At 44.5% G+C, this 14,774-nt stretch overlaps 1 protein-coding gene across 5 annotated transcripts in view; it reads right to left on the bottom strand.

Moving 5' to 3' along the window:
- The window catches only part of Dora (zinc finger SWIM domain-containing dorado), a 130,539-nt gene that overhangs the window by 73,017 nt on the left and 42,748 nt on the right, over nucleotides 1-14,774 (bottom strand). For 3 of the 5 annotated variants that reach the window (XM_084588407.1, XM_084588409.1, XM_084588411.1), the window contains exons 9-11: nucleotides 13,730-13,947; nucleotides 8,797-9,001; nucleotides 2,536-2,897 (exon numbers count right to left, since the gene is read on the bottom strand). In XM_084588407.1, coding sequence (XP_084444533.1) covers nucleotides 2,536-2,897; nucleotides 8,797-9,001; nucleotides 13,730-13,947 — 785 coding nt within the window. The remainder of the gene's footprint in view (nucleotides 1-2,535; nucleotides 2,898-8,796; nucleotides 9,002-13,729; nucleotides 13,948-14,774) is intronic. The other 2 variants (XM_084588408.1, XM_084588410.1) reach the window with 1 other exon arrangement.

Raw genomic sequence — 14,774 nt, 5'->3', positions numbered from 1 at the left:
GAATAAGGTTGGGATGGAGCGCATTTGGCAAGTATTTACAGATCCTGACTAGCAGCTTACCGGTATTGCTCAGAGGAAAGTATACAACAGTTGCATCCTACCTGTACTCACCTATGGGGCTGAAACGTGGAGGCTAACGAAAAAGGCTCTACTTAGGTTGAAGGCAACGCAGAGGGCTATGGAATGAAAAATGGTAGGGGTAACATTAAGAGATAGAAAGCGCACAGAGTGGGTCAGAGAAATGAGTTGAGTTACTGACAAGTAACAATCTAGTGGAAATAAAGAAGAAATGAGCATGGGCAGGACATGCAGTGCGAAGACATGACAACAGATGATCGCTTAGGGTAACAAATTGGATTCCAAGGGAAAGAAAGCGTAGCAGAAGGTGGCAGAAAGTTAGGTGGGCGGATGAGGTTAAGAAGTTTGCTGGGGTCAAGTCGATGCAGCTAGCACAGGACCAGGTTAATTGGAGGAGTATGGGAGAGGCCTTCGCCTTGCAGTGGGTAACGAGTTTCTGGCTGATGATGATGATGACTGACACAAACAGCTTTTGGGTGTTTTTTTTAGGCCCATTTGACAATTTGAACTTTTGGTTAATTCAGACATTTTTTCTGACTTCTCGAAGGCAGAATTAAGGGGAGATGCGCGTCGAAAAAGCGAGTTTTCCGAGTAATTTTTCAGTTTTGAGTTTTTGCCTGTAAAATTATCTTTGAACATTTAGCTACAACTTTCTAAAAGATCAAGGCAAAATTCGATCGTGAAGTTAGTAAAAAGTCCATTTTATTCAACCACGGTGGCTCGAGAAAGTGCTATTTTCCGCGCAAATCGTCAATTTTCGTGCGCCTATACTTCGAGAACGCCGCGTCGCCCGCCATTGCCGTTTGCTGGGAGAGGTTGAGCAAGCCTTTCTCTTGTAGATAGCATCTCTCGCAGTTTCGTATCTCGGCTGCAAATAATAAAAAAAACGTTTTCCGCGCACGCTTCGAGCGTCCCTACTGGACCTTTTAAGTCACGTGGTGCTCTAGAGAGGCCGTCATTGGCCTAGACTGATACGACGCTGTGGCGAAGCCTACCTCCTGCTTTCGTTTTGTGCAGCGTTTGGATCGCGCTACATCGTGCTCTGCTAGTTCTTTTCAGCGGCCTTTTAGCATTTGTTGAGTTCGCGATGAACGACACGCAAAAGCGCAACTTCCGAGCTCGAAAGTCTCGGTCGAAGAACCCGTACCGAGGACGCCGTCGCGGACCTCACCGGAAAACTGCAGCGGGAGACGCAAGCTAGTCCTAACCAGGCCAACGTGCACTCGGACGAGATCGATGCCGCGGTGAACTTTGTGAGCACCTCGGAGGTGAAGATTGGACTCTTCAAGGAAGATAGGGCAGCATGCGGTCATCGATATTCTAAGAGTGTTGCGATATGCGAGATTAGCACGCTTACGGTGCTGGTAAGCGGTGCTGCTTGCCCTACGTGCCGCACCTGTACCCTTGCGGTACGCGAACCGGTGGAAAAGCGAAAGGGGATTTCGGCCTTTCTTGAGCTGCACTGTGAAAGTAGCGAGTGCCTAGCATCAGTGCTGTCTGCTGTGCACGCGTTGTGCCCGGTGGACTTGCAGATAGCGCCAGTGGAAATCGGGACTATCGGAGTGGAAGCTCTCGCGACAGCTTCGCCGTCAATGTGAAGGTGGTGGTGGCTGCGCGCGCGATTGGCATCGGACACGAACAGCTGTCGCGATTTTGTGCAATTCTTGACCTGCCGAACCCATTACACCACAAGAACTTTGCTGCTATCGGCAAGAAAGTTCATGGTGCGGCCATGAAAGCAGTGGCAAGAAGTTTCATGTGCTTTTGTTGTGTTTATGAAAAAATACAGATGTTTGAAACTTTCAAATGCAATTTTCTCCATTCGTAGTTTTCAGCATTTTTTACATTTTGTGCAACAAATTTTGAGTACTTTCAGTGGTCAGATTTGGATGAAATTTTGCGCACAGCCTCTTCAAAGTGTGTAGAATGTTGTTATCTACCTGGTTATAAAAAATCTCTTGAACTTTTTTTTAACAAAATTCAGAATGTTGACACATGGTGCCCAAAATATACACATTGGTGTTCCTGAATTTTTTTTACAATTATAGGATAAAATGAATAAATTTGAAGTAGCTTTCGACATACTATATTACCAAAGCAACATAATGAGCTATTGCAAGCTGGTCTAAACATGCATTTCATTATCAAAAAAGTGTGCACAAAAGGCCCTATATTGTGCTTTTGCAGACACTTCTACACAAAAACTAATAAAGATATGTGAAAAGTAAAAACATATTTGGAATCAGCATTAAAAACTCTATAAATGGCCAATGTTTCATAACCTTAGGTTCAATATTAAAGAAAAAGTGTTTTCGAGGAGCATCTCCCCTTAACGAGGGTTTACTGTATAACGGTGTTTGAATGCACTTATATTAGCACTGTTCATCCAACATGCCTACCTCTTCCAGAGGACATACTAAACCGCACGATCAGGCCCACCGGGCTCAATTCACTTACCCATCTGGGACTTGGTGAGTACCTTCCCGGGTACCTGACCAGTCCGAGTCAGCATCTTCAGGCGAAGAAGACTTCTCCCCCAGGGCAGCAGCCCCTTCTGGATCACTAACTCCAGAAGGGGTCAGGGTGGTGCTATCTTTCGGCGTGCCTGCACTGCTGCTGCAAGCTGCTGCTGTCTCTCGCACTCCGGATATGCCAGGTGCCACTGCAGGGAGCAGAAAGTCGCCTGCCACGTCTTCATTTTCACAGAATCCTTCAGAGCTGAGGGAACTCCTGTTGCTGCCACCACCACCGACCATGCCAGTCACGTTGCCAGCCAGGAGCGGAAGGTCATGGCCAAGTGACATCAAAGGCGTCAGCTGCTAAAGACAGAAACGGCAAGCTGTTGCCATGGTGTTGATGTTTGAGTTATGGCACCTAAAAATTGTAGACAGACAACTCTCGGGACAATTAGGATACCCAGTAATGCGCTATTACAACACACCTGCTGCGGGCAATTTCTGCCAATTAATGATGGTTATTTCACAGCGGCAGCTGCATGGGTGTCATTCCGAGAGATTACGCAAGGAGTGGTGGTGGCCCAAAAGTACAGCATTTAAAAGTAATTCTAACACTATGCTGGTTCACTGGTCAGTCATAGTCAAGTGGCACTGCTGTAATGTGTCAGCTTTTTTTTTTGTTGCATGAGTAATTAAGACCAGTAAAAGAACTTTGCATAAACAGTAACTTGATGCAAACATTTCATTCAGCTGCTTTTCAAGACTATCTAAACGTTTGTATTCATATTTTGCTCATCGAGCTAATAGTTGAAAAATTCGCTAATTATTCTTCACTGATTTAATAAACTTTGGACAATAAAAAAATACTGCCAGCTAGGCCATGAAATTCTCAACCCTCAGTTATAGAGTGGAACGCTGAGCTAGTTGGTCGACAATCTTAAAAAGGAAAGTTAAGATAGAAATTCGTTTTGAGCTATCCAATGTCGTAGGATAGCTCAAAAGTCGGTGTTAGGAATAATATTTCTACCAATACACGGACCATTATTAATTCTGAAGCGATGTATCGACATTTTACATTGAAGACTATTTCAATTTTTTCAGATTTCATAAATGCTGAAGCATGGACTGGGTCCCAAAAATCGCAAAAGAGAAAGACCAACTTTTTAAAAAGCAACATTTTAAAATCTGCTGCCCATCTCCAACGTATGTCTACAAATTTATTTATTCTATGGGTCAGCATTTTCACTAATTCCACTTTATATGACAAAAACGAGCTGAACAAGCTTCATTTGTTTTTCTTGATTCAATAGAGGAACCTCAATGCTGGCTACTTAACAAGGAGGATGTCTTTCCATCTAGAGTAAACAAAACAATTTTTATTACAGCATGCTCCTAAGTGAATAAAGTATACAATGTTGGGAACCGATTTCTCAATTTATGCTTGCCAATTTTTTGGGGCACTAAATTAAACTGCTCATCAACGAGACCTCACTTTATTGAACTTCAAACAGCTGTAAACTAATGTTGGCTTAATCAAAGAAGTACTTTCTATACTGGATTTCGTGCACTGTATAGTATTTAGCCACATGTCAACAGTTTTCCGATGAGTGTTCTTTCTATTGTTTTCGCACACAAAAAGTTATTGCATATTTGAAGTCAGAATAAAAGAATGGATTAAGCCTGAATTTTCATTGCATTTAGTACGAGCAAAGAAAAAAATCCAAGACCCTTGTCCAAGAAGTAATAAAAATTGGCTGCAAAAAGAATACAGTTGAAACCTGCAATAACGAAATCTCGAGAATATTAAGATCCTCGCCACAACGGAATATTTCCGGATACCCGGCAAATGCCCATAGAGGCCCCCCAATGTATTTCGTATCTCTTGGTAACGAAACATTTTCGTACCGCGATCCTACGATAACGAAATTCGCTGCAATGCCAGTCCAGTCCGTAGTGCTCAAATTGAGTACACTGCCACAGCGCACTTGAGCGGCTGTAGCGACGGTGCTGGCGCCTGGAAACCTTGCAGCCGGCGTGACTTTAACCACCTTTAGCCGGCGCTAGCCACCATACCGGCGCATCGCGTGCCCTCTGTGATTGGTTTCGCAGGGCGGTGTTCGTGGAGGCTGCATCTGGACACGGTCAGAGCACGACCTCCAAGATCAACCACACGAGTTCACACATAGATCTCGGAGGCTATGTTCAGGAGAAGCAGCATCGCAGTGACTTCATCATGGGGTGACACTAGACATCATTGGCACTACAGTTTTAGGCCTGCTGAAGCTGTGCACGTGTATGCGTTGTGTACGGTGGTGGTGCTGTGTGTGGGTGTGTGTATGAGCAGCAGTCGGCATGCTTGCGTTTCGAAAGATGTCTCAGCCAGACAAACAACGAAGATGTTTGTCGCTGCTAGAGAAGGCTGCCATCATTGCTCAAGTAGAAAAATGCAGGAAAAAAATGGATATCGTCAACGAGTACGGGATTGCATGCAGCTCTCTGTCCACAATTTTGAAAAGTAAAGCAGCCATCCTAAGTACGCTTGAGAATAGTGCTCGAGCAAGGCACAAAACAGTGACAATTGTGGCATTCCCGGACGTCGACAAGGTGGTGTTTGGCTTTTTTTGTGAACAGCGCGAACAAATTTAGTGCCTCTGTCTGGCAAAGTGTTGCAACAGAAGGCTCTGGGCTTTGCCTGTATGCTCAGGCGTGAACAATTCAAAGCAAGCGCTGGCTGGCTGAGCCGCTTTAAATACCATCACGATATTGTGGCTTGCAATGTGAAAGTAGAACTATGAAGTTGTAGCAAGGCAAGGCTCAGCAAACCAAGCTAACTGACATTTGGCAATAAATGTTCTTTTTGCGAGTTTTCTATTTTTTCTGTCTCATTTTCGCAGCAACGAAATTTTCGCGGAAGCGAATTTTTTTTTTGCTGTCCCCGGCGATTTCGTTATTCAAGTTTCGACTAATATTTTCAAGCAGCTCAGATATAAAAACAGATAATTTAAGTCTGAAGACAAATGTGTTTCCACACAGCAATGCGATGAAAGAAAGGTTGCACACAAATTCAGTTTTAACAAGGCACCCTATGCTCACTTGGATGCCTGCACCAGCTGGACAAGCACTAGATGACTTACAAAATATAGCAGCTTTTGGTGACCTTGCCACTAATGCTCAAACCACAAAGGCGCCAGTCTGTATTTGTTTGCTCTAAATGGCCTACAAGTTTGGTGCAGCCCACAGGGCTTTTCCTGAAAAACGAATTTGATGGCACAGACCTCGACAGTGTGCATGGACAAGATGCTAGGCTTTCCCTGTAGTACCACCATTATTTGCAGGAAATCGAAGTGTTCTCTCATTCTGTAAGCTATTTCATGGCAGCCGCCATAGTTCAGATTTCTTCAGCTGCATAATATTTGTCCTGCCATTCCAGGTTTTCCAGGCCGCTCGTTACAAGAGACACTCGGTTATAAGAGACACTTTAAAATGGTTTCGTTTGTTTTCCTATGTCTGCCATGTTAACAACATTGCATACAAGAGACATGGTTACTAGACACACTTGGTTACTAAGGATTTTTCAGGTCTGTGGAGTAAATTCTTCACTATATACAAGAGACACAAGCCAGGTGTGCTCATGCAATGCATCTGGAACGTACCAACTCGTACATGATGCACTTCAGATTCCCTTAGCTAAATTCTGTTCCATATCAGTGTCCTTTTTGTTGTGTATGTCAGGAACTGAGGAGTGCTTCCCCATGACTGGAAAGTCAAAACGGCATCACATTACTGTTACCTACGAAGCAAATCAAAATGCATAAATGACATCCAGTATTTTTAACTCCTTGCTGTTAAAATTTGATCACAAGATGAAAGCTTAGAATCCTGATGTCTTTCTCTTTGTGAATCATCTGAGGGTGACGAGCATGTAAGAGTGCCTCAAAAGGTATTAGAGCAACCGGAAGGCTTGCAAAGTGAAGTGCTTTACCTCCAGAATTTGGGAAGGAATACACTCTGCACTCACAAAAATACATATTAGAATGAATAACTTCTTTAAGCTTTCCTGAACAATTTCCTGGTAATGCACGTGAATGCATTTATATACTGATGTGCAGTAAACTGATCAACACAGTAATTTTAGAATTTTTGGTTACAAGAGACATGTTTTTCGGGTCCCTTGAGTGTCTCTTGTAAAGAGGTTTTACTGTATGTGTTCCAGGATGCTGCATTTTCCTGAATGCTTACTTCCAACGCCAGCTCCAGTGACAAGTGTTGCTGGCAGCCATGTTTACTAACAACACGGCTTGGCCTGGTCACAGAGACTTACCCACTTGAGCTTGGTGGGGCATTGTGTGCCACCTTAGGTATAGGATGTTTGGTCTGGCTGCATAGTTATCAGCAGTGGGTGCACAGTATGACAGTGCCTATTTCAGTTCCTTTGCGCTGCCGATTTTCCCTTCTTTACACCGTTGGCACAAATGCAATTATGTTTTTGCAGACAGTGCTGTTATTCTATCGGGGTTCTGTCTACAAGATTGTGGCCAAGCGTGTAGGTCACGGCATACAACAGTGGCGACAAAGAGATGCTGCCGGAACCAACCATTACGCTGGTTGCAGTGGCATTGCACCTGGTCAGAAAGTATGTGTTCATTGAAGTGATGACCACGAGAGACACACTGCACTAAAAATTTTGGGCAAGTGCGTTGTGCTCAACAGGCATGCAAAAATGTGGCAGGCAACACCGCAATTTTTTGAAGAGCTAGCAAAGCAATAAACATTTATCGAGTTTGCTACTAATGTCAGTTTTCAGTCTGTCGTGTCTTCCAGCTCTTGAATATATATATTTTTTTCCCTGGTCTCGTGCAAAACGTATAGGTGAGGTTCTACTGCACTAGACAAAGTCACCGTCACCACAACTGAGCTATTAACAGTTTCACTGTAAAATTAAGAAGCTTCATACGCACAAGACATCGTATTTCAATGCTCATGAGTATTCTACAACAGTACAATAACTCATCTTGTTGCTTACAGAATTTAAAGTACGGAATACTATCAACAGCAGCAATTTGCTCATAATAACTATCTTAGGTGCTGCATCCTGTGTGTGCCAAAGTAATGAAAAAACTTCCGGAACATTGCACGCCTCCTTATATAGCTTTTGCTAGCAAGGCCAGGGCTCATGCCACGCAGTGGAAATTTTCTTTCCTTGAAGCACGTTCATTGCAGTGCCCCTGCAGCGTATTGCCATTCCCCAAAAACTGCAGCAACAGAAGTGCCGGGGATCGTCACTAAAAAATAAAACAACAAAAAGGAAGTCAACAAAGCTATGTGTTTTTTTTTAGTATACATTGCAGTGCATAAACTAAAATGCATACGCAATAAAATAGTTTGCTGGATTAAACTTGCTTGCAGTAATCCTCTGATTATGCCATCCACGTCCGTCGCGCCATCTTTAGTACACTGCGTCAAAACAAATAAGAGCGCGTTTAAAGACTGCACTACCCATCGCATCTGTGGTGCAATGGATTAACACCACGTACATGATAGTAGGATATGAGTTCGATCCCTGTAGATGCAATTTTTTTTTATTCAGATAAATTACGACCATATTTCCAGGAGTATGTCCCCTTTAGGTTGCATAATACGATGTTTTTTGTTCTTAATAGCAGCAAAACCAGCCGTGAACGCAACTAGGATGTGATGGTATATGACAACGGTAACACCACACGATTACCTTCACTGTAATCAATTCCTGTCTTCAGTGAGTGTATGTTACCTTTAGGCTGCATTCTGAGAAAGCTCTCCGCAACAATTGCCTTTCAACATGCTTTAAACTCTTTACGAAATTGAGTCGCGGCGATTTTTCAAGTTAACTTATTCAACGTAGCAAAGATGGCGCAACAGACGCCACTGATGTATTATGCCCTTTACAGTAAGTATTTCAATCCATAAAACTATTTTATTAATATTGCATTTCAATTTCCGTACTGCGCTTCATGCTCGAACAAAATGTAAGGTTGTTTTATTTTTTTGTTACACACCCGGCACTTCCGTTGCTGCAGTTTTTGGGGAACGGCAATATGCGCTCTTGCAAGCGTGGGATTGACAGTAAGGCACAGCTCGTCGCCGCACCTCTACGTTGCCATGGAGATGGCAGGAACGCTAGACAAGGAGAACATACTTTGCGGAATCTAGCGAACAGGTCTCGCGCATGCGAGATTTTCACCAAGAAAGGCTTTCGCCTTAAAAGTGAAAGCAGTTGTCGTGCCTGATGATGGCCAGTGGCACAAAGAACGTGAATGGGCCGGCGGTCTGAATGATGTGAGGGGCCAGATGTCGAAGATCCCACGTCAACAGCACGACCTCTGCGGCACAAGCTTGACAGGTGCTCACTGCCACCCAAGGCTTCTGGAGTGGGGTCACTTCGTGGGCTGTGCTCTAGGAGACGCGTGTGCATGTAAGGTGAGTACCATCTGTAAAAGGGAACACACCAGTCATTTTTCCTTCAATTGAAAACTGGAGCTTGGCGAGAGGTGTGTGAATTATTAGCCGGCAAGAGAGAAAGTAGCCATTCTGGCAAAATACATTTTGCTCCTCTAGTCAAGCCCAAGAAACAATGAATGCACTCTCTCTGCAGGCACCATAATGCAAAAACTAAGACATTAGGCGCTGATCCCAATGCCATTACTTCAGCATGAATGCAGTGTATTGCACTGCATTTGAAAGTTGCAATCATTTCCAAAGAATTCTCCATACAAGAAAAAAACAAAATACGACAGGTGCCACACTGTTGAAAGGTCATGGAAGACATTCTCAATGGAAGTGTAGCAGAAAGATGGGACAAAGAAAGGCGAGGGCAGTACTGGTGCTACACCCATCCTGCCCTTGTAACTACCTGTCCTTGCCTTTCTTAGTCTCATCTTTTCGCTATGTTTCTGTTGTGAGCATGATGTCTGACCAACTGGACCGCACTATACAGTAAAACCTTGTTTATCCGGATCTCATTAATTTGGGAATTCGGTTAACTCGCCCTCACTGCGTGGTCCGGGCAAGACTGCGTATAGTTTAATGGCAGCAAATGCTCATCATCTCGGAGGCATTTACACGCACATCAATTGACTCCGAAAGCTCCGATGATGGCTACATACTCTCCTATGTTACCATGCGATACTGCACGGATGTACATCTACAGCAGGCGGACAACGGGAAACCTACGTGAGGCGAGCCGATTTGCGTGCTGCTAGGAAAAAAATAAAAAATAATAGTAAAAAAAAAAAAAAAACTCGAAGAGCAAGTGATGTGATGAAGATGATAGCAGATTATGTGAGCAGTGTGGCGCCGGTGATCGTGCACTTCAAAGGGAGAAGACATACCCAACTCTCTCCTGCATGCAGAGCGCCCGGCAGCGCCGGTTCAGTTGGGGACCAAAATGGCACCGTTAGCTCAACTGGCAACACTGATCTTTAGCGGGCTTTGGCAAGTGCCCCTTCAAAGGCTGGCACCAACCTAAGTCGGGCGCCGCGGCGCAACATGTAGGCTCCCTAGCTAGCCAACGTAGACAAAGCGGTTTCAAACCAGTGACTGCTTGTGGCTGCCCTCGGCAAAGCCCAAAGCTGCATGCACGTTTGCTTCCTTTCGTTTCCTTTTCTTCCTAGCAGTGAGGTACAGTGGAAGCTTGTTAATTCGAACCTCGATAATTCGAATTTTCGGATAATTCGAACTACACTACTTGGTCCGGCCAAGCTCCACAGAGATCTGTGTATAAAAAAGCCCGTTAATTTGAACGCGAGTCGGTTCCTCTACGGATAATTCGAACTACGCACTGCCGCACCTGGGCGGCTTGGCGCACATCACGCAGGGAAAAAAAAAAGAAAAAAAAAAAAGAGTAAAGAAACGCCTCTGCGATCGAAAGGCATAATTAGAGGCTGCGCATGTCCAAAACAGGGACAGAAGATGGAACCAGGTAAAACCATGGAATGGTGGGTAAAACTTGAATGGCGCCATGACCGGCGCGGCGGACGGCAGCCGCAGCAAGGTCAGTGCATGGCCGCGCGCGCGGCGGCTGCCTGCTCTCTTCTGCGCAACCTCCGTAGCTCGCAACTAAATACTCGTTAATTCCAACCCTGTTAATTTGGAAATAGGGATAAGTAATGTTGGCGCAGTCCCAGCCAATGACCATAAAAGGCTATGATCTCGGACGAGCACTATGGGTTAAGCTTTTTTTTTTAAATTTTTTGCGATAGCCATCCATCCTACCACCCATCAGTCGTCAACGGAAACACGCGAGAAAGAAAACGCACGATCCCTGCAATGCGCTGCGAAGAAGCGATCTCGCGACTGCCTTCCTGCATTGCCTCGAATACCAGCCACCCCACCAAACCACATGAAGAAAAAGAACGAAAGCAAAAGATTGCGAATGCACAGAACAGGCGCTCACTCTACATTCCTCTGCATCGCACCTTTTGACTGAGCAACGCACCTCTCGCAAGAGAGAGAGAAAAAAACTCCACGATATACGTGTGCGTAACGTATACCGTATACACGCTTGTAATGGCCGCACCCCGAATTTTAGACAAAATTGGGAAAAAAAAAAACTTAAAAAAAAAAAACAATTTCCAGAGCAAAAGCCGCACCATGAGTTTCAGGAAGTTGGGCAGTGCCGTCTACTGTGCGGTGCAAGAAATAGGGAACGTTTTGTGGATACTGCCGCCAGGTGGGGCCCAAAATTTAAGTGAAAGCCAAAATGAAGTGCAAGGTTAGAAGTAGAATTGCCAATAAGAATTAAGAACAAAATATTTGAGGGAAAAAAAAAAGTCGAGCATGGGGGCAGCGGCCACCACCTCCGTTACGAAGGGGGCGCTCCTAGCCGCAGCGATGCCCGCCCGTTACAAAGGGTGAGGCCAGCAAATCCAATCCAATCCAAGTCTGTTCGCTCCTCCGTTTCACAGCCATTTCCACGATAGCCCGAAGCATATCACGTGCGATCTCGCAATCGGAACGCATCGCTGCCCTGATTTCTTCTGTGCTAGTGAGCTGAAGATTTTCTTTTTCCTCGATGGGAAAATATGTTAGTTATACCGCTCACTTTAAGCTGAGTTATTCACTACGCGAAAGAAGAAGGAAAAAGAGTGGCTGGACGAAAGTTCGGCGTTGACGAAAAATGTGTACGGCGATGGTGCTCCCAAGAAGATGCCCTCGTACGTACAGTGCGTACAGTGAGTGCGTACAGTGAGTGGATGGCAACGGCCCTCCACCAGAAGACTCCAACCGGCCGACTGAAAGGGGCATCGCTTGTGGCCGTTTGCCACTGGATACTCGAAGTGTGAGCCACGGTTTCGTTCGAGACTGTGGAAAAAAGTTTCAAGGTGACAGGGATATCAAACAGGCTGGACGGTACGGAGGATGACCCCAACTAGGACAAGGACGAGCCTGAAGTCCCGATGAGTTTGGAGGAGGAGGAGGACGACGACGAGGAGTGATGTCTTGGACACGGGACGAGCCTGAAATCCCGAAGAGTTTAGCGGACGAGGACGAGGAGTTTTTTTGACAATAATAAAGGCAGGTACCACCGCAAATAATTTTTTTCGCTGTCTTTTTTCTCATGTAATCGCCGCACCCCCTGATTTTCACCCAATCTCGGAAAAAAAAGTGCGGCCATTACACACGTGTATACGGTAGTCTATGGCACCCAATGTGTCGTGATTGTGCACAGAGGACCTAAAAAATATTCTCCCATTTGTATTGCGTTCCCATGGCTGTCACTGCTGTCTGCTGGCTGCACGCCCAATTTCTTTGTCCCGACTCTTTGTGCTGCGACAGTGACAGCACGCGAATTATGCAAATAAGCGCCCATTGCTCTGTTTGACTGTGATTGGGGCCTGTTGCCACTGCCGTTGTGCTCCAAGATGGCGACCACCACTCCAGTGAAGCGACGAAGTTGTCGCCACCATAATGACAGACAGATTATCGGAAGTTCTCAATGATGGTAATTGTACCTACAATGAAAGTCATGAGCAGCTGCTGCTGCCGTGCACCGTGTAAGAGGCCTCTGAGGTTCTCAATGTACTGGAGGAATTTTGCGTCGGATCATGCGACAGTAAGCGTGCGCACCACCACTTGACGGGACTGTAAAAAATTATCGCGCAAAGTCCGACGAAACAAACAAAAACAAGTTTTTTATGAAATAAGGGTATGTGTACGCCCAGTACATTTTTTTGCTGTTTTCATGGTAAATACGGTAATCCGGAATTCGTTAAACTTGGACACTTTTGCTGGTCCCTTGTGATCCGGACTAACAAGGTTTTACTGTCCTCTGTTGAATGCCATGGAAGCCAACAGTGTTCAAATCTTGTTCTTAATTAAAATGCTAGGTCTTTTTTCTAAAATGTGCTTATGCTTGTTTGGCAAGGCAACAGAAAACATTTGTAGCAGAGACAGTGCTATTAAAAATATGCATCTCCTACCACTCCATCCAACTTTGTGATGCCTACACTGAAAAGGACCCTGAGCACAGTTTCTAATTGAACTGCAATGTTCCTTAGCCTCAAAGATTTGTGCTTGAATAAAACTGGACTATAGATAGATAGATGCTTGCAGTTTACTTGTGAGACAGGCAGGTGACAACAATACTAGTGTTTCGTTTTCTGCCAGGTTCCTAGCTAATAAAAGCACCGTTTTCAATTTAAAGTGGCATTTTTGCCATTTCTTTGGTTTATAGGGTTTAATGTCCCAAAGGGATGCTGTAGTGGAGGACTTCAGAAATTTCGACCACCTGGGGCTTTTTACTTAGAGTTGCACTAACTGCACAAAGTACACAGGCGCCTTTCTGCCTTCATCGAAAAGCAGGTGCTGCAGCGCATTATTACAATTAAATTTTCTGCCCAGGCCCATTCATTAGTTTGAACATTTTATGCAGTCCCAATGACTCTGAACAAATGGAGTATCACTAAAATGTATATTCATTCATCTTTCTCTTGGAACTGATATTCTTAAACGCAGTGTATGCTCATACATCGCTTTGGGGGCACTTCCAGCCTGAAGAACAAATTTTCGTGACCTCTTCAAATTCCTTAAAGGGATAAAATTTATTTAGGTGCCTACAAGGTCAGTCCAGCTGTTGCAACAGTTTCCAATAACACTGCACTTTCCCTGAATTGTGTACGTCCATCTGCAAACAGCGATACACTGTGCAACAAACTAACCTGCAGGCGCCACCATCAGCATAGGTTATGCCTTCAATAGGGTAGTCTGTCCAATCCAGCAAACAGGCCTCCATTGATGGTTTGAAGCCCGGAAAGACATCCAGGTCAGAGCGACGAGCTCCACTCAGGCCACCACCTCCACCGGCTCCAGCCACATTACTGCTGCCTGCCCGCACTTTGCACACTCGCTCCAGTGTCTTTACGTGCCACTCGCCCATCTGTACAACCACAAGGGTTCCAAGAATGAGCACGCACTCATGAAGAGACCCATGCAAAACTGCACAACACCGCCCTCATGTGGAAGTCAGCAAAATACTGCTACAGTTAAGGTTCATGCAATACAGTACTAAGGTACTGATTGGAAAGCAAAGACCTGTTAATTAAAAAAAAGTAACTGATTACGAGTAATCAATTACATATAAAGCAATTTATTTACCTAAAACATTAGTTTGCAAAAGTAATAAAATAATTACAAAATTCCATAAAACGTGTAATCCATTACTTGTGACGAGTTTTGTACAAGTCTGCTTTATATTTATGTAGGGAAGTCTTTCATATAATGCAGCCTGGTGCTTACAAATGCATGCTAAAGAGTATGTGTGAAATAATAGAAACACAAATAAAGAAATCAGTAATTAAGCCAGCTGCAACGTGCACATACACAAACGAGGATCTGCAAGGAAAGTTGCGGATGGGACCCCTTAACGCTGTTGCATCACACCCTTAAGGTGGAACTTTAAATGCTCCTATCCACCCCCCTCCCCCTTCTAGAATTTTTTTAAGCCCTGTTCTTGTTCTTTTGTGCAAAACACTTTTCTCATATGCAACTAATTTCTAACGAAAAAAAAAAAAATTAAAACCACCTGGAAACATTTTGTCAACTTTACACAAGTCAGAAATGGCAGTATGAAGGTAAACAAAATTCACGGGCAAGATTCATCCGTCAACATGAAAGCTCTCAGCGTACCACTTCTGTGAATTCCATCTGCATGCTGTTTCAAATAACTGTTACTTTGCCCCTCATTTTCTTTTTGTCATAGGTGCC

The sequence above is a fragment of the Amblyomma maculatum genome, chromosome 1 (genome assembly GCF_055883805.1).
Source record: "Amblyomma maculatum isolate TAMU_Amacu chromosome 1, ASM5588380v1, whole genome shotgun sequence".
Lineage (NCBI taxonomy): Eukaryota > Metazoa > Arthropoda > Arachnida > Ixodida > Ixodidae > Amblyomma > Amblyomma maculatum.
This window is presented reverse-complemented; position numbering and strand designations above follow the sequence as displayed.